Genomic DNA, 24,571 nt, shown 5'->3' on the forward strand with positions numbered 1-24,571 from the left:
CTCTGCCAGCTATACAGTTGAGCAAAGTAAAGGGTACCATTTGAGGAGTTATAAATGGTTGATAGTTTAGTTTATTATTATATTTTACCATCATGGCAGGACATTTAATTTTTTTATTTTACCTTGGCTATCTCTGGTTACAACTGCACATCATTACCTCATACCTCCTTCATATTCAAGTCAGTGAAACTCAGGCGGCTGGGTAGTAGCTGTTGTAAGCATGGGCTGTGCAGCAGAGTTCAACTCCCCCCACCTGACAGGAACTTTTGCTGCACCACCACCTTTCCTTCTTTAGAAAGTTGTTGGCACTTCTCTGCAAGGAACCAGTGGAACCAGTAGCCAGAGGTACTGGACTTCAGGGGGTTTAGTAGAACTACTTCACAGTCCCCCCAAAAGGACATGGGTCTCAAGCTGATCCTGGACCTTCATCAAGCTTAGGAAGTTTCAAAACGTGGCCCTTGCCAACATTATGCTGCTTCTACACCATGGAGACTGGTTCACACCAAATGGGCATAGCCAAGGGGTGGTGGTGTCAGGAGGGCAGCTGCTCCCCCAAATCAATACAAATAAATACAAATCTGAGGTTCTGCCCCCCTTAACAAAACCTTGTCTCCCTAACAAAACCCTGCCCCTTCCCCACAAAAAGCCTGGCTACACCGATGCCTCAACTATATTTTTACATTTCTGTACAGCATTATTGTTTTCTCCACTTCACCCTAGGAAGCCATTGGTTCCAATTTCTAGTCTTGCCATTTGAGCTTTTAACAGTCAGTTCTTTACTAGGTGCATAGTGGCCATCACTGCCTACCTCTGTGTTCAGGGAATCACAGTGTTCTCATATATCAACAACAGATTTCTTGTCACTCCTATGACCAGCTTTCTGACATCCTTGGTACCACACTGACCTTCCTCAGTATCATAGGGCTTAAAATTTATTAGCAGGCATGTCCAATATTGCTGTTGGTCTTTCAATAGGCTTTTTGCAGCAACCCTGGTAATCACATCTTAGGTGTGTTACGTCTCTCCAGCACTGGTTCTCGAGCATCTTTCAGCTGCACTGGAATCACCTGGGTTTGATGCTAACCCTGATAGTGGAAGTTCACGATTCCCTTGGGGAATGGACCTCTCATAGCAACCTGCTTCAGAGAAGCATCTTTCTGTTACTGGCACCCTCTGTCATTGTTACTGACAACATGTCTAGAGCTAGCTAAGGAGCAGACTGCAGAGACCTCCACACTTCATGGTCTCAGAATGAGCTCCATCTCCACCTGAAAGCCTTGAGCCGCAAATAAGCAAGGAACTAGTTCCAATACACTCTTGCCTCTAGCTCTGTAGTTCTGAAACTATTGGGCATTGTTGGCAGTCCATTTGGCTAGACATGACCATTCTCTGGCAGACCTCAGTCAGATAACCTCATTTCATGAATGGTTGCTCATACCACGGGCAGCTAGGAGCCTCTTCTAGTGCTGAAAGATGGTAGCAGTCAAGATATTCACATCTTCAGACAACAGCCAATGTCACCTGTTTCGCAACAAGGATAAGCAAGGACTTATCTGTGACTGATTTCTGTGAGAGCATGTGTGCATGGTTAAATATGTAGTTGTTTGCAGAGTGGAAAAATATGAACGAAGATATCTGATTCCCCCCTCTACACAGATTAACACGTATCCCCATCTTATTTATTGTTAAACCCCCTAATTTAGAAGGTAAGCTAAAGAACTTCAGGTTTATAGGTACTTTAAGTCTTAGGGAGAATGCCTTGAGGATGACAGAGTGTTAAATCCTCTGTTGCAGGAATAATATTTGAGCCAGCTGGTGGAGTGATCTTTTTCCTTATACTTGCATTCCTTAGCATATCCATAGGAAAAACAAATTGTGAACCAATTAGAATAAATAACAAAGAAACTCCTACTTCAGTCACAATAGCAGTATCTGTGAAACTGTTCTTCCTTCATACAGTAATAGTTGAAAGGAAGGCACGGAGGGCAGCTCTTTTCATGCAATAATAAGGAAACAGCTGTGGGCAGGCTTCCTGAATGGATGTCATATTTGAGGAAGGGGTGTTCACTGAACCATTCATACTGGAGCCTTAAAGAGCTGTCTAGAAGGATGGAGAAAGGAAGAACTGCATTTTCTGACACTGGAAGGTGGGAGGGCACCTTTTTTCTTTTTCTTTTCCTGCTCCTAGGTTGCTGGGTTTTTGTTTTTTTTATAAACAGTTTCCCAAGAGGAGGGAAATAAACTGCATGAGCTCCATGGATAGTATCCATGTCCCTTGTGTCCTGCCCCAGCCTTCTGGTTCCCCAGAAAAGGTATTTGGTCTCCTGTCCACCATCACCACACAAACACAGAAGATGGGACAGATGGAGGGGAACCAGAATGATGGAAAGCCTATAGGCCAGACATGTCCAAAGTCCGTTTTGGGGGCCCACCGGTCGGTTTAATCCAGCCCCTGTGGCAGTTTACTTGCTAGGGTAAAATCCTAAAAAAAAACCTCAACAATTTCAATCCTAAAAGAAGCTCAACAACTCCAACCCTAAGAAAAGCTCAATAACTTCAATTCTAAAAAAAAGGTCAACATCTTTGGTTGGCCCTTTGGTCGGCCCCCATGGCCCTTCACTTCATCAAATCTGGCCCTCTTTGAAAAAAGTTTGAACACCACTGCTATAGGCAGATGTCACCATTGGTCCTTGTTCCTTCATTCAAAACACCACCTCCATCTGTTCCATTGGCATCAGCAGGGAAAGTATAAGTAGTAGAACTCATTTATATATTGTAAAGATTGTAGTGATCTTAGCTTACCTCACCTAGCAACTACTATGCTACAGTACCCCAAAACTCCATTTGGCAGCAGGTTGTGTTTTGATTTTTTTTTTTATTAGAGGAAATAAAATGGCATCTAGTGCATTGCAAACCTTTGCTATTTGTTGCTCAACAGCAAATGTTTCCCAGAGGGGAACTTGAAAGGGGGTGGAGAGCATTGAGGATGGGCCTCAGTACTTCTGGATGGAGCACAGCTGCATGGCTTAAGGCCCTGACAGTTGTGTGGAAGCATGGGGAGACAGGAACAGAAAGGCAGACTACATGAAAAGAAAATGCTGGGGACTGAGAGAATGCACGGGGGTGGGGTGGGTCGATATAGAGATCCAGAGAAAGCACAAAGAAGAAATTTGAGGGGAAGGAGATTAGCCTGCAGTATCCTGAGAATGTCCTATTAAGCCCCCAGAAGCTTAGATAGCCAAAGGTATTTCACAGTCTCACCTTAGATAAAGAGGAGGCAAATGGTATTCCATCTCCTGAAGAGATTATAATTTCTGGGAATGTCTGGAAGAGAATTTCAAAGAAAATCCTCACTTGTTGTTGTTGTTTAGTCATGTCCGACTCTTCGTGACCCCATGGACCAGAGCACGCCAAGCACACCTGTCTTCCACTGCCTCCTGCAGTTTGCAGACTCATGTTTGTAGCTTCGAGAACACTGTCCAACCATCTCGTCCTCTGTTGACCCCTTCTCCTTGTGCCCTCAATCTTTCCTAACATCAGGGTCTTTTCCAGGGAGTCTTCTCTTCTCATGAGGTGGCCAAAGTATTGGAGCCTCAGCTTCACGATCTGTCCTTCCAGTGAGCACTCAGGGCTGATTTCCTTAAGAATGGATGTGTTTGATCTTCTTGCATTCCATGGGACTCTCAAGAGTCTCCCCCAGCGCCATAATTCAAAAGCATCAATTCTTCGGCGATCATCCTTCTTTATGGTCCAGCTCTCACTTCCATACATCACTACTGGGAAAACCATGGCTTTAACTATACGGACCTTTGTTGGCAAGGTGATGTCTCTGCTTTTTAAGATGCTGTCTAGGTTTGCCATCGCCTTTCTCCCAAGGAGCAGGTGTCTTTTAATTTCATGACTGCTGTCACCATCTGCAGTGATCATGGAGCCCAAGAAAGTAAAATCTCTCACTGCCTCCATTTCTTCCCCTTCTATTTGCCAGGAGGTGATGGGCCCAGTGGCAATGATCTTCGTTTTTCTGATGTTGAGCTTCAAACCATATTTTGTGCTCTCCTCTTTCACCCTCATTAAAAGGTTCTTTAATTCCTCTTCACTTTCTGCCATCAAGGTTGTGTCATCTGCATATCTGAGGTTGTTGATATTTGTTCCGGCGATCTTAATTCCAGCTTGGGATTCATCCAGCCCAGCCTTTCGCATGATGAATTCTGCATATAAGTTAAATAAGCAGGGAGAAAATCCTCACTATGCACAGGTAAAAAGTAATGATTTCCCTTTCCAAGGAGAAAATATATTCCTTAGCACTCGAGTTGCAGATTCAGATGCAAGGGAGATAGTAACTCTCTGCTTGTAAATATGAACAAGAAACCCTTAGGAGTCATGTAGAGCAGCAGGATTTTGTTTTCTGCATTGGCCACCTGCATCCAAGCCTATCTCTAAATTACATCTTGCAAGTGGGGAACTGTGGAAGATCTCATAGAACTGAGAATGGACACTTCAGCCAAGATATTCATAAACAAATTGATAGGAACAAGACAAGCTTATACTCAGTCTCGGCAGCACACCTTGCAGGAATCTACAACATGATTGCACAGTGATTCAGCAGGAGGGTGGTACAGAATTTGGAACTGAAGCTCCACCCGCAAGTGTTCCAGCATTTGATGGTATGGTTTGGGTTACCAGTGATAATCTTCTTCCTCAGCAGAATCTTGGGTGACTAGGCAACTCAGAGAAGGTTCTCACTACACTGTGCAAGGAAGCCTTACCAACAGGTTTTACTAGCCATTGGGCTTGCATACCTTTTCCACTTAGTAAACCACTGAGGTTTTTTACAATTAGGCTGTGTATAAATTTAATGTAATAAATCAATTAATAAAATACATTGCCTGGTGCTAGAAATCATGGTGAAATTCATTGAAAGAGCTATACCGGGGGGGGGGGGGCTTTGAATTCTTGCAGGCTGGGCCTGACAAGGGGAAGAGCACCAACATTTTAAATGCCAGATTTTGTCCCACAACAGCATACTTGGTTGCCAGGCAAGGGTTAATTCACTGGCAACTCCCATGCTCTTAAACATCCCACCCTTCTCAACCCCACCTACTAAACATAAATTCCCAAATGGAACCTGGATTGGGTCTGAGATTTAAGCCCCAATAAAGTTAGCAGTGCTGAAGACTGTGGTAACCACTAGACCAGGAGTGGATAACCCCACTTGGGGGGGAGGGCAGTCCAACCACCAAACAAATTGTCCTTTTCCCTCAAGTTGCGACCAATTTTATGCAGCATCTACAAAAAGAAGAAAATGACCAAAGCAAACATGGTTCTGGGATAGACAGAACCCAGCATCCTGATGTAGTTGCAAGTGACCCCTGCCTGATCTTCATATCATAGGAGTTAATATTATAGGAGTTATTATAGGATGCTGACTTCATCTCATCTGCAGAGATCTGCTGAGCAGGTGCAGGGGTTTCTGTGTGTGTGTGTGTGTGCGCGCGCGCACCCGCATTTGAAATTGTATGGGAGAAATTGTGGGGTGGTCACACCTACCTTTGGAAAAAGTGAGTATTCTTGGTGGTCAAAAAAAGTAAGCACCCATGCACTATACATTAGACCCACATATAAGCTGGCGGCATTGTCTTTGGACACTCAGCCGTGTATGTTCCAACTGGACAAAGTAGTCCTCTATACAGATCCTACTTCTCTGCCGAAAAGCAACTCAAACCTTTTACAGATCACAAGAAATTGTCTTTTTCTTCTTCTGCCCTCATCAATGCTGGAAAAAGTGCATACTAGCTAGAATCCTGATCCAGTTTGATCCAGGTCAAAGGAGAAAAATTGCCATCAGTTCCTGTTCTCTGTGTCTCCCAGAGAGTGGTGGTGACCCTGGGGGCAAATCTGGGCCTTCAGGTGGTTCTATATACTCCACCTCTTGTTGTCAAGAACAGAGAGTACAGTAGGAGTCCTGCTGGATCAGACCAACAGTCCATCTGGTCCAATATCCTGTTTTCCATGGTGGCCCACCAGATGCCTCTCTGAAGTCCCCAAGCAGGACATGAAAGCTTATTTGCTCTTGGTCTTTAATGGCATACTGCCTTTAAGCCTGAAGGGTGCAATATAACCACTGTGACTAGTAGTCACTGATAGACTCAACCTCCATGAATTTGGCTTGTCTTCTTTTAAAGTCATATTGTAGTAAAAAGTTAGATTAATTAAGTCCTGTGTGACTATTACACACTGTGGAAAAGGGGAGGGGGATATCTGTCCTGAATCTCCTGCCAGTCAGTTCACTGATTGATCCAAGTTGTAGCATTCAGAGAAGGTGAGAAAAGCGTCTCTCTATCCACTTTCTCCACAACATGCATCATTTTATAATCCTTTATCTGCCATGACTCCAGGCTCAGAGCCCCCAGGTTTGGGAGATGCCATGGACTCAAAGGAAGTGTCAGATGAGGAGATGGCACTTTCCTAGAAACACTACTTCAGGAGTTTGTCTCGCCCCCATCTTCCTGAGCTGGGTTAATTCCATGATGCCATCCTCTGAGTCCAAAGACCCCAGCCCTGAAGCCCCAGTGGTACCATTTAAATTGATTTAAATCAGTGTAATTTAAGTTGTTACTTGCATCGCCAATAAAAAACACCAGTTTAAATAATTGATTTAAATCAAGTTTCCCAGTTCACAATTCATAACATTTGCTGAACAACAGTGCATACTAATTGCCTATAACAGTTACAATAGATTGATTTATAGCTAAATAAACCATTATACAACATAGGCACGCTTGTTTATTTTTGAATTGTTATGAAGGCTGCATGCCACTCCCAATCTCTGCCAAGCAAGATTCCAAGGGGTTCCAGGTGCTTACCTGGGTTGAGTTTGCATTGGGAATCAAGAAGCAATCTTTAAGAAATGTGGTTTATTAACACATATTTACAGCCTGTGTGCAGATGGAGGGAGAGCAGAGTTTACAGCCTTCGCATCTCAAGAGGGGCTTGTCTTTCACAGCAGCTTAGTGTTGCATACAGAAGCTTTCTCAATGCCATCTCTGTGCCTCTGCCACAGTTTGTCTCCAGCCAGTCTTCTTGGCATTCTCCCTCCAGCCCCCCACATGGAATTCTCTCTATTTCCCACTTTCCCTTCCCAGAAAACCCATTGCCAAGCAACTCCTCCTCTCTGTCTGCTAGACCCCCTTCTCCCCACTCTTCCAAGCTTAATTTTAAAAGGTGACAATCTTCCTGTAACCTACCGTCATTGCGCACCGTAACCTTGGCAGCCTCTGTTGGCATAGACCCAAGGATTTCCCTGTGATGGGGCATAACCTTTTGTTATGCTTAATAACTTCTATCCTGGGTGAGGCCCCAGCCTTGAAAGGGTGCTTAGCCTGTATTTTTCCATTGGCCTGGCATCTTCCCTTCAATACTCCCAAATATCAGCTAAATTCTACCCTTTATTAATTTCTAAAGTTCACTTTAACAGTTATGGGTGCCTTTGCATCCCCAAACTCTGTTACCCCAGAATTGCAACAATATATTGCATTATACGTACCACCTTCCCATTCTTTCGTTTTATCTCAAGGCAGCTTTGGGTGTGCTGCCCACAGTCCTTTCTGAGACACTAAGTACGATCACTTACTTGAAGATAATGGTGATTGTCTAACACAGAAAGGTGTGCTGGACTTTCAAGAGACAAGGTTGATAATGGCAAAAAAGTATTTATAATGTTTAGTTGATAGTCGTAAAATTAAAAAGTTACTAGAAAAAATCAGTAGAGTTGTATTTATAATGCTTGGCCTCAGGCATCCAATATTTTTCTTCCTTGGTTCCCCCCTCCTCTTTACATCAAAAAAGATGGCTTTAATTTAATATGTGTTCTATTGAATTATGAACTGTTGAGATAGAAGTGTAGAATTTAACATTTATTTAACTCAGAATTTAACATATTTTTAGAATTTAACATATTTTTAATATAGCAATATCAGGAGCAGACTCAGAAGAAATTTATTTCTCAAAACCACAGGTCATAACAACACATTTTAAATGACAAATAATGCTATTAAATAAGACAGCAGAGATCCAGTGTTATAACAGTAAAACCAAGGTGCACAGCTACATTGCTGGTTTAAATTCATCAAATTCCACCCCCACCCCCCAGTTTTACCTTGAGAACTGAGGCACAGAGAGTTACTAGTCATGGGTTTTTCATGAATCTGTAGTTTATCTCATTCATCTTTCCAGTTTAATAGTCCAGATTTCATTTCATTTCACATACTGGTTTTTGAACATGGCTCTGAGAGAAAAGCTGATAGCTTTTAGAGTGTTGTCTCAAAGTAGAATTGAGTAGGGAGAACTTGCATTTTTCCTACTCCTGTAACTCTCAAAAGCTTTTATTTTACATTAGATAAAATACCTTATTAGTAGTGTCTAAAAATATAGCATTTTGTTTTATTGGTGGTTTATTAATAATACCCCATAAGTACAAACTCTCAAAAATGCAAGTTATAAAAGGTATTGGTTAAACATTTTAAATAAGTCTCCATCATATCATTCTGAATGGTGTCAAATACAATTTTTATTTTTAAAAGATTGTAACTGGAATTTAATCTTTGAAAATATTAATAACAGCTTACAGCAGGTAGGCTATAAAATAACACTGTATGCTGTCTATTTAGTTTCTGGTTGAAAAAGCACAGCAGTACTTTAGTTCATTACCTTTGAAAAAAACAGTAACAAGATAATACAGCTGCCTCTGATTAAGATGTAAATTCTTTCTAATTAGAATGTAAATTCTTACATTTAAATGAAGACATCAATTGTCAGGATGCCATATGATATCTTATTCCACCTTGCGTGAATGAAGCCCTCACTGTTCATCTATGGCACTAAAATAGTTTTGCAATCCCTTTGTTCTCTGATTCTTGTAATATTCTCTCTTCATGTTCCCTTTTCACATTGCTTTTGTTTGTTTTCCCCCTTGCATCTGATATTGTTGTGTCTTGGGATTTTGTAGAAATTTGGAATGAAAATTGAGTTCAGTCAGTGCCAGTATTTGCTTGTGCCTCAATTACTTCTGCTGAATTTTCCTCAATGCAAATCAGGCAGGTTGCATAAAGTAGTGCATGTATTTGAAATAATTAATTTTCCGTAAAATGATGGAGCAAGTCCAATCAACCTTCATAAAACCTAAATAAAAGAATAAAGAATTAGAAATTAATTAACTTTTTTGTGTTGGTGATACTTTATTATGAAGTGCAAGGTAGCAATAATAAGTTTTCCTGTTGAATCTAACTTCTTCATCAAACATGGACAATAACCTTTTGCCACTGTCATTAAATAGAAACAGACTTGGAAAATTTTATTTCAATAATGTACGGAACAGGAAATATTATATGTGGTTAAAAGCCCAGAAGAAGTAATGAGTGCAGAACACATGCACTAAGCTTTTTAAGGCACTATGTATAAAACAGAACTATAAATGACTACAATCCTAAGCATGCTTATTTGGAAGGAGGATACTGTGCAAAGATGTTGAGCCATATATACCCATGGCATAGCATTACCCTCACACAAGGCTCATGGGTATTGCTTTTTTTAAAGTGCCTCATGCATGTACTCTACAACCTCCTAGACTAGAGCAAAGCTAGAATGTCAGAAAGCAGGCTAGGCTAGAATCCGTCTCCCTGATACACTAGCTTTGCACAGATGGCGAGAGTTAGCATGGGAAACCTTTAAATCCCTCTGTGCAAGATGAGACTAGAGGACATTCCTTGATAGGGATGACACCTGCTACTGGAAGAATCAGGCAGGGTTTTCTGTCTCCTCTCCAGGGGAGGAGTCATCCATCTCTTCCTAGACGGACCCTGCCTGCAATTAATAACAGTTGGGATCCTTTCATGTGTTTAGTTGCCCAGTTCTTTTTCAGCCTTTCTGGTCAGTTTGCAAGTTTCGGTGTTTATCTCAGTCTATCCTCCTCTACCTGCTTTTTGTCAGTGGTGTTGTTTTATTTAAGGAGTGTGGGTTTGTGTGTACTTGTCCATCTACCTCTTGGCTTTCTAGTATATGTTCATTTTTGATTCCCACCATGTTCTGTGTGTGACTTCTCACATTGGTATCCCCCCTCCCCACAAAAAACCCTTCTATGTCCATGGAGTCTTGGAAGAGGTAGTCAGTGGGACACTCTGTGGAATGCGTATGTGGCCAGTCAAGATGCACAACGTGTTTCTTTTTTTTTTTTTTTCTCAGTCAGTTTTATTGCACATATTTTTTTTTTATAAATATTTTATTAGGTTTTTAATAAACAAATTTCCACTTTCAAATACATACTTCCATAGATCCAATGGACTCCCCCCATCTCCCGAGCACTGCATTCCCTGTGTAACCAAAACCTCAGCAATTTGTTAACTTATTTTATACATAACAATATATCTTCCATTTTATCGTGTTATCTGATGTAAACATTTCAGTACAATTGCATTAATTTTTAATTTCCACACAATAAAAATATTTCATTATCTCACTTCTGTCTTATAGTGTCTTATTTATCAATTCAGAAATTTGCCGATACTGAAGCTATACCTTCCTAGAAAGGAGCATTTTTTAACATTCATACAACTTATAATGCTTTTTCAAATAGTCCTTAAAATTTTCCCAAACTTCCTCCGTTTCTTCTTCTCCCGAGTCTCGAATTCTGCCAGTCATTTCAGCCAACTCCATATAGTCCATCAGCTGCGTCTGCCATTCTTCCAATGTGGGTAGATTTTGTGTCTTCCAGTGCTTTGCCAACAAAATCCTTGCTGCTGTAGTAGCGTACATAAAGAAAGTTCTATCTTTCTTGACCATCCTCTGGTCTACCATGCCCAGAAGGAAGGCCTCCGGTTTCTTAGGTAAGGTGAATCTCAGCACCTTTTTTAGTTCATTATGTATCATTTCCCAGAAGGCCTTCACTTTCGGGCAGGTCCACCAGAGGTGTAAAAATGTCCCTTCCTCTTCCTTACATTTCCAACATTTATTATCGGACAGGTGATATATCTTTGCAAGCTTGACTGGGGTCATGTACCACCGGTATATCATTTTCATAATGTTTTCCTTCAAGGCAGTACGTGCCGTGAATTTCATTCCGGTGTTCCATAACCTTTCCCTGTCTTCAAACATAATGTTATGCCCCAAGTCCTGTGCCCACTTTATCATAGAGGATTTGACAATCTCATCCTGTGTGTTCCATTTAAGCAGCAAGTTATACATTCTCGAAATTAGCTTAGATTTTGGCTCAAGCAACTCTGTTTCTAGTTTCGATTTTTCCTCCTGAAAACCCACTTTTTTGTCTGCTTTAAAAACTTCCTGGATTTGAGCATAATGCAACCAATCTCGCACCTTGTTTTTTAACTTTTCAAGATGCACAACGTGTTTCTTTGGACCACAAAGTTGAATGGGCATGGAGCAGGTGGTTTCCACAAGCGGCGCTGAAGAGTGGGGCCACGATTTTATTTCTCCAGCAGTTGTTGCTGCACTTTGCCCGAACTGCTCTGTTTTTAGCCAACAAGTTCAATAACCGACTTGCAACTTGAGTGGGACTACCAGGTTTGCTCCCCCAGAGTAGTCCTAGTTTGGAAGAGGCTTTGGTGGTTTCCCACTTTTTTTGTTTACTATGAAGCAGAGTGCTCCATCTTCCTTGTGGCTTCTCTGGCTGCCTTCTCAGCATTTAACAAAAATTTGGGGCAGCAAGGGAACTTAGCCCTTCCCAGCATACCAAGGCAGCATGGTGTGATATTCCCTTCAACCAGTGCATCTGTCTTGTAGTGGGAGGCCTTCCCTTTCCTAAGGAAGGTGCATTTTCCAGGTTTTTTGCCATGGATATATCAGTCCTGCGATTGAGGGGTCTCTGCAAGCTGCATGCAAAGGCAGACAGACAGAATTTCTAATGTTGATCCAGGACTGCTACTGTCATCATCATCTCTCTCTCTCCACACACACACACACACTACCCTTCATCTGAAAAATCATGGCAGTTTACAACATAAAAACACAAAATAAGACACGGAATGCATAACAGAATAACAAAAATTACCAATAACCCCCCTTCCCAACACATACACACACACACACACACAGAGGGGGGGGGCCTGGTTGAAAAAGAACATTTTTGCCTGGCACCTGAAGATATTGCAGGTAACTTAGAACGTTTCAGATTTTATGCCTGGAACAGAACTGGTTGAAGCAATGTTTTAATTGGCTTTCAAAATTTAAACTGGTAACATGCTGTACCTCTAGGGGTGTCTTCAAGATATGTTCTGCAGATATTTAGTGCTCTTCACTTTTTTATATTTAATCACTAGTTCGTGTTCAACATATCCTAGCTAAAACTAGCAACCCCTTTAAAACTTAAAATGAGTGAAGCCTGTACATTTGGTTCTCAAAGCTCATATATCTCAGTATGGAGGGGTAAAAGCCTATACATTGCCAGTTTATATATTTAGACCAAATTGTATTTGTGCTGTTAATATGAAAGTGAGTGACAACATGTTAATACACTATTCCATCTTCTTTTGGGTATCTTTGACCAGCTCATTAGAAGCTTAAAAACTGCAATTTGTGTTCAAAGCAGTGGTGATTTTGTAATAATGATGCCAGGTGAGGTTTCCTGGAGAGAGCATTCCACAAGCAGGGAGCCAATGCAGAAAAGGCCCATTCTCGTGTTGCCATCCTCCAGACCTCGGAGGGGTGGAATCTAGACACACATAAAAACTGTTCTGAAAATGCTTTGTTTATTGCACTTAAAATGTTTTATTTGCAGCTGTATAGCTGAGTCCATGGAGGAGACTCACAAAAAAGGTGCTCAGATGATGATTGCAGGGTCTGATTCAGTTTTATATGGGGAAAGGCAGTCCCAATTACGGCAGCTAGTAAGAGATTCTAAATAATTACTCTGGTAGTTGATAACAATTATGTGTTTCCACTCATTTTAATACAAGCAAAGTTCACACAGGATCATAGCAAAATACCCTAATAGTAAAATATATAAATAAAATTTGATTACTTGGAAAAGAATGCTTACGAAAGATGCCTTTTGTTATCTCAAAGTAAAAAGAAAGTATATGAAGGGGAGGGGAGGAAAATATATATTAAGCCATAGCAAGGATTTGTTTGGAAAGTGCTCAAAAGTAACACTACCTAATAATGTGTTGTTGTAATAGCATTGCTTTCCATTTGTTTGCCATGATTCCTAACAACCAATTGTTCTTACAATCAGATGTTTTATATATGATTAATTATTTGTTTGTACAATAAACTGCACAAGTAACAATGTAAATAACATGGTGTCTTGGTGGTTATGTAGCAGTTATGACCATATTCTGAGTAATTTAAAATAAACTTAGCGTTGGGAAAATAGTAGGTAACTCATATATCTGTAACTGTTAGTACAGGTGTCAGTGACAGAGTTTATTGAAATGATAATTTTAGTATTGGTCATCATAAAACCTTTGGCACCTAGTTTTCTAAGTAGCAGAGTATGGTCCCATTAAAACACCAGAGCTTTCTGCATGATTACTGCCTTTCATAATCAGTATCAATGATATTAGAGTTCTGTATGCTTCTTTTCATCTGTAATAATCTGCAGGTGTTCAGTGGCACACCTTTCTCCACTTTCCAGGTCCATAAAAAAATTTCCAGCTAATGTCCAATATAGGAGCCTCATGCAGCAATGACTTCTGAAATTCTAGGGTTCAGAAAATAACAAATTCCTTTTGAAACAGAGCTCAGAAGCTAATTCTCCTTTTGTTCTAGTGGCAACAGTGACCTGATCTCACAAATCTGGATGGAGTGCATATTCTGGTCTCCTGGGTGGGGGCTAATCTGTTAAGTATATCAGATTCTTTTAGAATTACAGAATGCCCTGTAGAAGATTCTTGATTATCAGGATAAACCATTTTGATACCTTTTGTCTTTGAAGGTATCCCAGACACTTTTAAAATTAGCTCATACTCACTGCTAGTAATTGGCAACTTTAAATTTGCATAAATTTGAATGAATTTACTTATGTCTTTCACATATGCAAATTGGAAGTATGACTCATGGTGACAGCATTCCTCATTAAATGTTGAGTTTATGCAGTTTGCCATTGGCTGGAAATTTTATGCAGATAATAAAACTGGCATGCATAAAGTACCAACTATGGTGAAAAGCTTCAAGGATTCCATATAATCTCAGCTGTTTTGTCTGCTATTATTTGATGTCAGGTTAGCAGTAGTGATCCTTGCTAGTTCAAAGTCTTTGTTGCTTCATAGCATTAGTCATAATATGTATGGCAACTAATTCAAATTCATGCCTCATTCTGTTTTGGGGTGTTTTGGATTGTGCATGCCTTCTGATTCCCTATTGCTTCTGTAAAAAACACTTCAGCTTTTATGATAAAAGGTGCAGTTGCCTGTTGCTTTTAGTTTTGGTTTAACTGTTTCATTTCCAGATGTATGATATGTATAATGTACTGTATATTTTATTTTCCTGGTATGGTTGAGTTCCATCTTTGTAAAGATGAGCATGTGAACAAATAGAAACCTGCAGTATTTGTTTAAAGGCTTTGACATGTCATGAAGTGTAAATCTGCTCTAATGCCCAAATCCTGCCTGATGCCAATCAGGAGCTTTTTTTATCCTGAAGAATTGTTCTTCTGAATATTGCATTAACATTTCATGTACTACTGAGCAAAAACTGGAAAACGGAATTCCATAATCATATTTAACATTCAACTACATTTCTGCTGGATCTTGCATATCAGTTATTTTCCTCAGTTGATACTAGCAATATGTGATATGATACATATAATATAGTAACGAACTTAACTATAGCGTAATTTCCCTTTCTGTCAGAGAGGAACAAAAACTGTACTTGGTGTATAATTGAATATTTGAGAAGCATGTGAAACTGCTCTATGCTTCAGATGTTCTTAAGTGTCAATAAATATATTGGTAGAACTAGAGGTGGTCAAAGAATTGGTTCGGTTCACATTCCAAAGTGAAAAGACAGGTTGGGGCATTATTATCACTCAGGTTTCATACTTGGAGAGCTCATAGTAGATGAAGTGCTTTGAAGACTGGCTTTTTAAAAACTTTCCCCATGGGTGCAACCATATTTCCTCCCTGATACTTTGTTCTTCAGAGGGATGGCACATCATCACATCTGTTGTTCCTAGAGACATTTGTGGCTCCATTTTGAATAAATGTGCAGCAGTCGCAATGCCACCCGGGCTTTATATGTTTGAATTATCTACTACCTGCATAAAATAACATGGAGAAAGTTTTTAAAACGCAGACCATCTCAGCCTTATTTTCATTGTGAACTTCTAAGAGTACTGCTGAAATAGAGCAGAAGGGTCTGTGGAAAGAACATACACAAAACAGAAATTGAGCTTTCCACTCTAGCTAGGACTGAGCGCCACTTGAAGCAAAAGAAGTATTTGTCTCAAGGTATAAGTGCCCTAGAACTGAGGGTACAAGAGGAAGATCATGTAGTGCCCCTAGACAATGAATACTCCCAGGGTTGATTGGTGATGTCTATGTAGTGAGAAATTAAATCATTAGAAACATTGGTAATGGAATTTGTAATATGTTTGTCGTATAACATGTCTGCCTGATGTGGAATTCATGGATATAAACTGAGTAGGCAAACTGCTGAAGAGTGTTGTTTTTTGGAAGAGTTGCAGATTGTGGTACATAAGATTACAAACGACATTAAGAATTGCGAGATCACAGAAGACAGCTTTTATTTGTTAAGTAGGAGGCTGAAATTCAGGACTTTCTGGAAATGCTGCTTGTTCCATATGCCAGGCCAAGTAGGCAAAGATGCAGAGTATTAGTGCATTGATGAGCCCATTGTGTCGGGAGTAAGGCCAACTAAAATCAGAGGGCTGATCCATCTTCCCGATGAAGATGAAAGCTTTTTAGATTAGTAAAAGGACAATTAAGTAAAGGGGACATTATCAAGGTTTATAATACTATGTTGGGCAAAGAAAAAAATATTAAAGAAACAGAAAATGCTGAGGTTGTGCAACTGCACTTTTAGGTACCAAAGAATAAAGGGCTGTGATTAAAACACTATAATAATAGAATATAATCCACAGAACATTATAATGTAGTGACAATAAACTTTAAGGGATGTGCAAAAATAAAGACTTCCAGAAAAGCCAAGGGTGAGAGCGTATGAACACCAGATATAGGAGGAGTCCTAAGAATAGCCATATTTACATTATCTGAGAATAAATAGCTGTTAACTAATTTTTCTGTGTCTGTTTTCAGTATTCATATCCTGCCCTTCGCTCAAAGCTTGCATGGTGGGTCAGAGCATAATATAGTGTGTAATAAATGACTCCACATGGAAAACTTAATAATAACTTCATTAAATTATATCTCAGTCAATCAAATTAGGAAGTTACTGAGGCATGGATAACCACGGCAGTCTATCCGTATCCAGGAATGGTTGGAGCAAGCAACAGGCACTGCAACTACCTGAGCCTTTACAAGGTGTGATCCAGGAGTACTCTCAGGCTACATATTTGGAGTGCAAGTCATGAACCTCTATCCTGGATCTGACAACCACCAGTCTATCATATTTGCATCTTGTTGGAATTCAGTTTCAACCTTTTGCCCTCCATCCATTCCTTTACCTCCAGGCACCAATTCAGCAGTCAAGCAATGTTACCTGATTCCAGTAGAAAGGAGATCTACAGCTGAGGGTCTAGTTGCGATGCAATAAAATATAATGTGAAGCCCCCTTCACTAGCAGCTAGCATTATAGTGTGCATATTGTCTTAAATCTCACTTTAGTCAGTGGGCCTATAAATGCATGTAAAATCTCTGCTTCTCTAGTTTCCAAATTTGCAAACTTAGGTTTTAGATGGTTAAAAAAATTGGCAGGCAAGTGCCCTGTAGCTTTCATATTTCTGTGTACTATTTTAAAAATAATTTTTCTTTCCTCTTCAGTGTATATCATTTGTGCTTCTTTCATTGTTAATAACTTTGAATGGTTGTAATTCTTTCATGTGAAGCAATAAAAAGCAAATGCACTATACATTCTCTGCCTATGCAAAGAAAGTTGTTCAAAACAGAAAGAGATATTGTGGAGAAATTATATTGATTGTGTGGGTTGGTAGGTGAGAAAATGTAACAGTATTATGAATTGGTGTTTGGAATAATAGTAGGTTTGAACAAGGTTGTTAAGTTTTTTCTTAGCACTTTCTGAAACTGGGATAATTTTAATTGTGTGCATTTATTCATAGTTAAAGTAATATTTCATTTTAGAAGTGTAACTTCTTATAAAATATTAATTTGCATGTACTCTAATTCTGAAAGTAGGATTAAATTTCATTCCATAAAATCTTGCTGTTCAGCTAAATGATTCAATGGAAGTTTTAGGATGCCAGTTGTATTTTTGAAAATTTGTCCAATAATGAGTTTTTCTTTTCTTTTTTTATTTCTGTATTTTTACTTCTAAAACAGAATATGAAAAGGGCATATGCTAACACAGCCATGGTCTCCAGGAACAGCAGTGCTACTAAAAACAATTCTTATGAATGGTTGCCGGGCAGTTGGCAGCACAGTAAACTGGTCTCCTCATACTTATCTTGATTAATGATTTAGTCAGTCATAAAATAAAGGGCACTTGTATTTTAACTAGAATGCCTGATTCACTCCACTAGATATATAACATTTATCTGATCGTTTAAGTGCACTATCATTTTTAAGTAGTGTAAGTTTTAAATATAGAAACCTGTTTACAAATAAGATGAACATTATAATCCTTGAATAGAATGAGAATAATGCCTAAGGAATGGTTCAGACATACAGTGGTACCTCGGATTAAGTACTTAATTCATTCTGGAGGTCCGTACTTAACCTGAAACTGTTCTTAACCTGAAGCACCACTTTAGCCAATGGGGCCTACCGCTGCCGCCGCGCTGCTGGAGTACGATTTCTGTTCTTATCCTGAAGCAAAGTTCTTAACCCTAGGTACTATTTCTGGGTTAGCGGAGTCTGTAACCTGAAGCGTATGTAACCCGAGGTCCCACTGTATGAAAATCTCTCCAAAAGGAGTAGCCCGAGCATTTTTGGAAACAGTAATGCCTTTCTAGATTGCTACACTCATGCAAATCACCAGGATTTAAAAGGGATACGCCATCAGATTCTACTTCCTTCGTCCAGCTGTACCCCCCAAAGGTACAATTTCAAATGCTTAAATTGGCCCTAGGATATAACACTGTTTCCAAACCATTAGAGTTGTATTATTCTTTCCCATAAAATCATAGAAAGCAACAAAATAACCAGCTACTTTCACCAGAAACAAAGATGAGTTCTAATTTAACAGAGGTCTATAAAGATTCTCATTTCCTGGTTTTATATCATATTTCTAACTCAATTACTTAACAAATGAACAAATTAGCCAACCAGGAAGCAACAAACCAATAAAAAGGAGGACAGGGTGCATTTAAATTGTTAAGAAAAACTCTACAACAAATTGCTAAAATGTCCACAAATGCTAATTCTCTTGCTTTGTATCTATTCCAAAATTGTGTGGATAGAAGCCAGTGATTCTGAAGACTCTGCAGAATAATTTATTTCTTCCCATACATTGCAGAAGGTTGGACTAGATGACACTTAGGTTCCCTTCCAACTCTACAATTCTATGATTCTATACTTATAAGCCATAATTTTATTCATATATATATATATATATATATATATATATATATATATATATATATTGATCTGAATCTTTCTTCTCTGCTGACCAATCATTTGCAAAACAGCTGATTTCCATGTTCTTGCTGTCACTTAATTGCTCCCAGTAACATTGGGGCATTCATTTGGATCACAAATGTCCCAGCTGATACTATTTATGGTGTCTTACTGATACAATATATATTTTTTATCCAAAGGCATTCCAACCAAATGTTGGCAAATATGCATCTTCTTCTGCTGTGAATCTGGCAAATCGCAATACAATTTTGCTTTTTGTAACTGTGTGCAAAGATAAAGGGACCCCTGACCATTAGGTCCAGTCGTGGCCGACTCTGGGGTTGCGGCGCTCATCTCGCTTTACTGGCCGAGGGAGCCGGCATACAGCTTCCGGGTCATGTGGCCAGCATGACTAAGCCACTTCTGGTGAACCAGAGCAGCGCATGGAAATGCCGTTTACCTTCCCACTGGAGTGGTACCTATTTATCTACTTGCACTTTGACGTGGTTTTGAACTGTTAGGTTGGCAGGAGCAGGGACCGAGCAATGGGAGCTCACCCCGTCGCGGGGATTCAAACCACCGTCTTTCTGATAGACAAGTCCTAGGCTCTGTGGTTTAACCCACAGTGCCACCCGCGTCCCGTGTGTAGTACCATCTATATTGTATTACAATAGATGAACTGAGTATAGTTCTCTCTTAAAGTCATGTCTACCAGAAATGAATTTAGTTTCTGCATACCTGCATACCTATTTCCATTCATCTTCAGTTATTTTAATATTGAATAATCCTCCCCAGTTTTGTTTCACAGAGCCATTTGTATTGGTTGTAAATAATACAAGTTTGTATATTTTTCACAGGAGCCCTTTACTTTTTTCTTGTGCAATAGTCTGTTCAAAATGTGTCATTGGCGTATTAATATTCATTCCTCTTGTGGCATTTAGGATACTGTTTCTAATTCATAAGTATATTAAAAATAGTAACTACAGTTGGTCATCCAATGATTATTCATTCAGAAATAGTCTTTGACCTTGGTAATGCCATCTCTTAGTCATTAAAGTTTCCTACTTTTCTCGCTTACTGAAATTGAACTCCATGCATTACATGGAGCATAGAGATTTTTTTTTTCTGATCTTGTTCCAATACACTGTTTTTCCACTCTTGATGGCTGCTCCATAACCAGTCTGATGATTGTCGACTTCCATTAAGGTCTCATGTACTGATAGGCAAACTAACCCACTCAGCTAGTTCTACCAATATACGTACATGCATGAAAAGAAAATCTTACATTTAGTGATGTTATTCCACCTTTGATGATTTGTTGCTGGGTAATTACCTGTGCTTTAATTGGGTACATTTGTTTAAACTTAAGAGCTGTTTAAACTTAAAAACCACAGTAGTGAATAGTCAGTTTTGCTCTGACTTCCTTTATCTATCTATATATTGTTTTAAATATTATTTTTGTGATTTTTGTGAAGCTTTTGGTTAAATAGCTGTATGTGCCTTTTTATACGCTCTGTCAGTTTAGAGATCAGAAGCAGTGTTCCCCTTCTAAATTCAGTAAAGATGTAATCATGGCTGCACTGATTTCGGTGTTTAAATTCAACTTTCTCTGTTGAGTTTGGGATTATGATAAAAAAATCTTCTCTGTTAATCCCAAACTAGAAGACACCAAGAACCACTTTCACAAATAAATCTTGTGAGAAGTCTGATGCATTTTGGCTGGGATCAGATCCAAAGAACTACAAGGACTTGAGCATGTCTAGAGGGGTATTCATTCATTCACTCACTCACTCACTCATTCATTTGTTTGTTGTGCTGAAGTTTCATTAACTAAATCACTTTTGAAAACTTCTCAGTTTCAAAAGTTTGTACATGGTATGGTGGGAGAACCCTCACAACTGGTTCCATAAAACCATAGCCCCTTTTGCCCTGTTTTTCTTAAACAACATATTTACCTGCCACATAGCAAACCAAGGAGGAGACTGAGGGGGAGTTTTTTAAAAGGTTTACAGTATAGAAAAAGGTAATAATTATTACTGGGCATGGCCAAGTCCTTGGGAACACCTTCTTGGATCTCAGCCCATATACAGCCCATATACAGAAGAAACCCAAATAATGCTTTTAATCTTCTATTAAAAGCACTAAGGAATAGTGCAAACCATGATTATGTGAACACAAATCGCCTTTAACATGTCTTCAGAAATCATTTTGAAAAAGTATGCAAGTGACATTCATTCACAGTGTCAGAATAATATTTCTACACTTTGACTTTGTGATTTAACACATGTACAACCTCTTCTACAATTTGTGTGGGGTTTTTTCTTTGGGCTATCTCAAGTGTAATCTATTTATGGAGCTATATTATGTATTCAAGTGCAGTTTTCATGACATGAGACATATGTTTCTTGTACTATATAAAATCTCTTCATTGGGCATTTGGAAACATTTAAAAAGGCTTAAATCATTAGGACAATATTTTTAATTAAATTGTTATAACTCTGATTCTTTGCAAATTCAGTGCTATGAATTTACAATCTGATGATGATGAATTAACATTAAGATGTTTTGTGGGGAAAATATTTATATTTTTCACAACTTGAAGAAGATGTACATGGCAGTCCTATGCACAGTTACCTGAGAGTAGTATTGAACACTGTAGAATTTCTAGTAAGCATACATAGGATTGTGCTAGTGTGCATTATTCATTATTCATTATATCAATTCTGTAATAAAATTAGGTGGGCTTTTTTAATTATCCAGACCAATTTAGGGGTTAGATGAATCCATGTTATATCAAAATGATGCTTATTTTAGATTAAGTTTGCAAAACCACGACTTGCTGGAAGTAATAAAACTAATGAAGTTTTAAAAAAGCACTTCTCTTCTTAAGTCTTCCCCTCTTGTCTCTTGGAGCTTATTTTGATACAGTGGTACCTCGGGTTACATACGCTTCAGGTTACAGACGCTTCAGGTTACAGACTTCGCTAACCCAGAAATAGTACCTTGGGTTAAGAACTTTGCTTCAGGATGAGAACAGAAATCGTGTAGCGGCAGCAGGAGGCCCCATTAGCTAAAGTGGTGCTTCAGTTTAAGAACAGTTTCAGGTTAAGAACGGACCTCCGGAATGAATTAAGTACGTAACCAGAGGTACCACTGTATTGCTGGGATTAGTTACAAAGGCAGGAGTACTTATGGTTTGAGTACTTTCTACTCCTTCCTCTCAGCTTTTCATTTCCAGGCTGCAATTCCCTTTCTTCAGTATCGTCACCATGGAAGGTAGCAAATGAGTTATCACCATACTCATCCACCATCAGGAGCCTTGGATCTGATGGGGTTAGATCAAGAATGGAAAAAGACTTCTCCAAGTCCATCTCTTCCTTCTCTTTCCTCTCTGGGGGAGTGACAGGAATCATTCTGTGCACTGTACCTTTCACAGCCCGCTTGGTGTCTTCTGAGGTTGGCGACTGCTGTCCTAGCTCCTCTGGCCCAGAATTAGTGTCAAAATGCTTTACAAAAAGATAAAACCAGAAAATCAAGAAAAATTTACAACCATACTTTAAAGCATACAAAAGTTAAAATACAAAAACAGATAAAAATTACCCCAACTTTCTAAGCATCTGGGTAGGTTTATCTAAGCAAAAGTGTTTTTAGCACGCTGCCAAACTAAATGATTGAGTTCTTACAAAAGTGGAATGGGCATTATGTGACGCCTATAGTAGTGCCATTTCTGCCAATCAAAGTGGTCAAGTTAGCACATGTTGGGTAAGGTGATCTTGTACATAAACTGGTCCCAGGTTGTTAAGGTCTTTATATACTATCGTATTGGCCCAAATATAAGCCACACCCGCAAATCAGCCACACCTTTAAAATCGGGGGGGGGGGGAGAGTAGAAAAGATAATACCTGAATATAAGCCGCTCCCTTAAAATTGGGTTACAGGTTGAAAATTGTAACTCAGAGCCAATTTAAGCCTTTGATCTTGCAAGCCCACAAAAGTTACCGTACAACCGCTAAAACCGCAAATCGCTTTTCAATTGCTGCAGTTCCGCAGGCACTCAAGCTCACAAATCGGCAATAAAACATTTCATTGTTCCATTTTACCGTATGTCTGTTTCAGCAGCGATATCGTAAAAGCCAATTTTTGTAAGGTCGCAGTCGGAATTTGTAAAAAAAAAAAAGTGTGGCTTTTATTCAGGCCAATATGGTAAATCGTAACACCTCTGAGCAGGGGTGTTATATGCTGACAAAGCCTCACTCCTGTCTGCAATCATGCTGCAGCATTCTGCACTAACTGCAGCTTCTAGATCAGGCATGAGGGAAGCCCCAGAAATCCAGTATTGGAAGTAACCAATGCATGAACTACTGTGGCAAGGCTTTATCAGTCCAGGAATGGCTGTAGCTGTCAAGCCAGTCACCATTAGTAAAAGGCACTTCTAACCACTGAGACTGCCTGAGCCTCCAGGTATAGAGCTGGATCTAGAAGCATTCTCCTATGGATGTCCATATGGATACATAATGGTCTGGGAGTGAAAGTCTTAGAATGAAACTAAGTAGTAATGGTGGTATTCACTGTACTTCTAAAATACCTCCAGTTGCAAGTGGGTTGCTTAGTAACAAATTGGCTAATGAAATAAGGGAGACACAGATGACTGTGTATAGGACAAGGACATCTTTTGTGACATCCATTCAGCATCTTTGATAATAACTTAAATCTCTGTCTGCAAAGCCAGTGGAGATGGAACCATTTCACCACTATTAGGTTATCTAGATATGTGTGTGTGTGTGTGTGTGTGTGTGTGTGTGTGTGGATGCAGCTTTACATAGTCAACATGAATATTTGCTGCATGAACTCAACTTTAATAGCAAATAAAAATAGCATCAGGCATTTTGGAAGAGAGTGGATATCTTATTTTACCAATTTGGCATGAATATTACATCTACACTAGTTAAATCTAAAAGGTGCTTCATATATCTTTTTTTTTTTAAAGAAATGAAGTGCCAGCATGAGAAGGCAAGAAATATATATTCTCAGGCTGGCAGCAAATATATACTGTTTGTGGCATAATAAATAGCTGTGGTGATGTGATAGAATTGGTTTAGAATTTTGTTGGGAAGATCGTCATCATATGCACATTGTATGGAAAGAGATAAGATTCAATTTGCATTTTATTTTATTGGGATCCAGAAATATTAATTAATGCTCAAACTTTTTATGGTCTGGTTTGTCGCTGTAGTTTGGATCCAGAGTAGCCCTTCTGCAAACATCTCTAGCAGAAGCTCCCACTCATGGAAGGGGAACAGGAGTCGATTTTTGCTGATTCCTCATTCAGTATGAAGCTTCCTTCACTCCTTTTGTGCTGTTTCAGACAGTCCTTCAACACTCCAGAACACTCAACAGGGACTACAGAGGAAAGAAGTGATCAGCAAAAATTGCCTCCCTTCCTCTGAATATAGCCCACTGATTTAAGTGGCAGTATTCTAAATTAATTCTAGGGAGCTCTCTGGTGTGCCCAAATTCAGCAGGATCATTTTCCCTTCCCATCAGCCACTGGGGTGATCTTGCTTAGCACTAGACTCAGGTCTACAGAGCTCATTCCTATATCCAAGCTCAGTGCTAAGCAAGATTGCTTTCCCAACGTATCGGCTGATGTGAAGGAAGGATAGACCTGCTTATCATGACTTTGTGCAGCACTTCAAAGGCTCCTGACAACCACCTGGATGTTGTTTCAATCAAGCCCCACCCATACCTGCCTGAAATCAGGTATAGGGTGGATGGGCATAGCTTGCCGCAAACACCTTGCAGGCCAAGATTGGCACATGAGCCAGACGTTCCCACCCCTGGTTTAAGAAAAC

General features: G+C 39.5%; 1 protein-coding gene across 2 annotated transcripts in view; it reads left to right on the forward strand.

The window, feature by feature from the left end:
- Positions 1 to 24,571, forward strand: part of ELP4 (elongator acetyltransferase complex subunit 4) — a 168,095-nt gene that overhangs the window by 121,375 nt on the left and 22,149 nt on the right. The window contains exon 10 of one of the 2 annotated variants that reach the window (XM_081882973.1): positions 16,400 to 17,055. The exons of the other annotated variant lie outside the window; for it this stretch is intronic. Within the exon in view, the coding sequence (XP_081739099.1) occupies positions 16,400 to 16,423 (24 nt within the window). The 3' untranslated portion in view covers positions 16,424 to 17,055. Of the gene's footprint in view, positions 1 to 16,399; positions 17,056 to 24,571 lie in introns of those variants that run through there. 2 annotated transcript variants of the gene reach the window in all.

Source organism: Podarcis melisellensis (assembly GCF_964234715.1).
Source record: "Podarcis melisellensis genome assembly, chromosome: 1".
Taxonomy (NCBI): Eukaryota; Metazoa; Chordata; class Lepidosauria; order Squamata; family Lacertidae; genus Podarcis; species Podarcis melisellensis.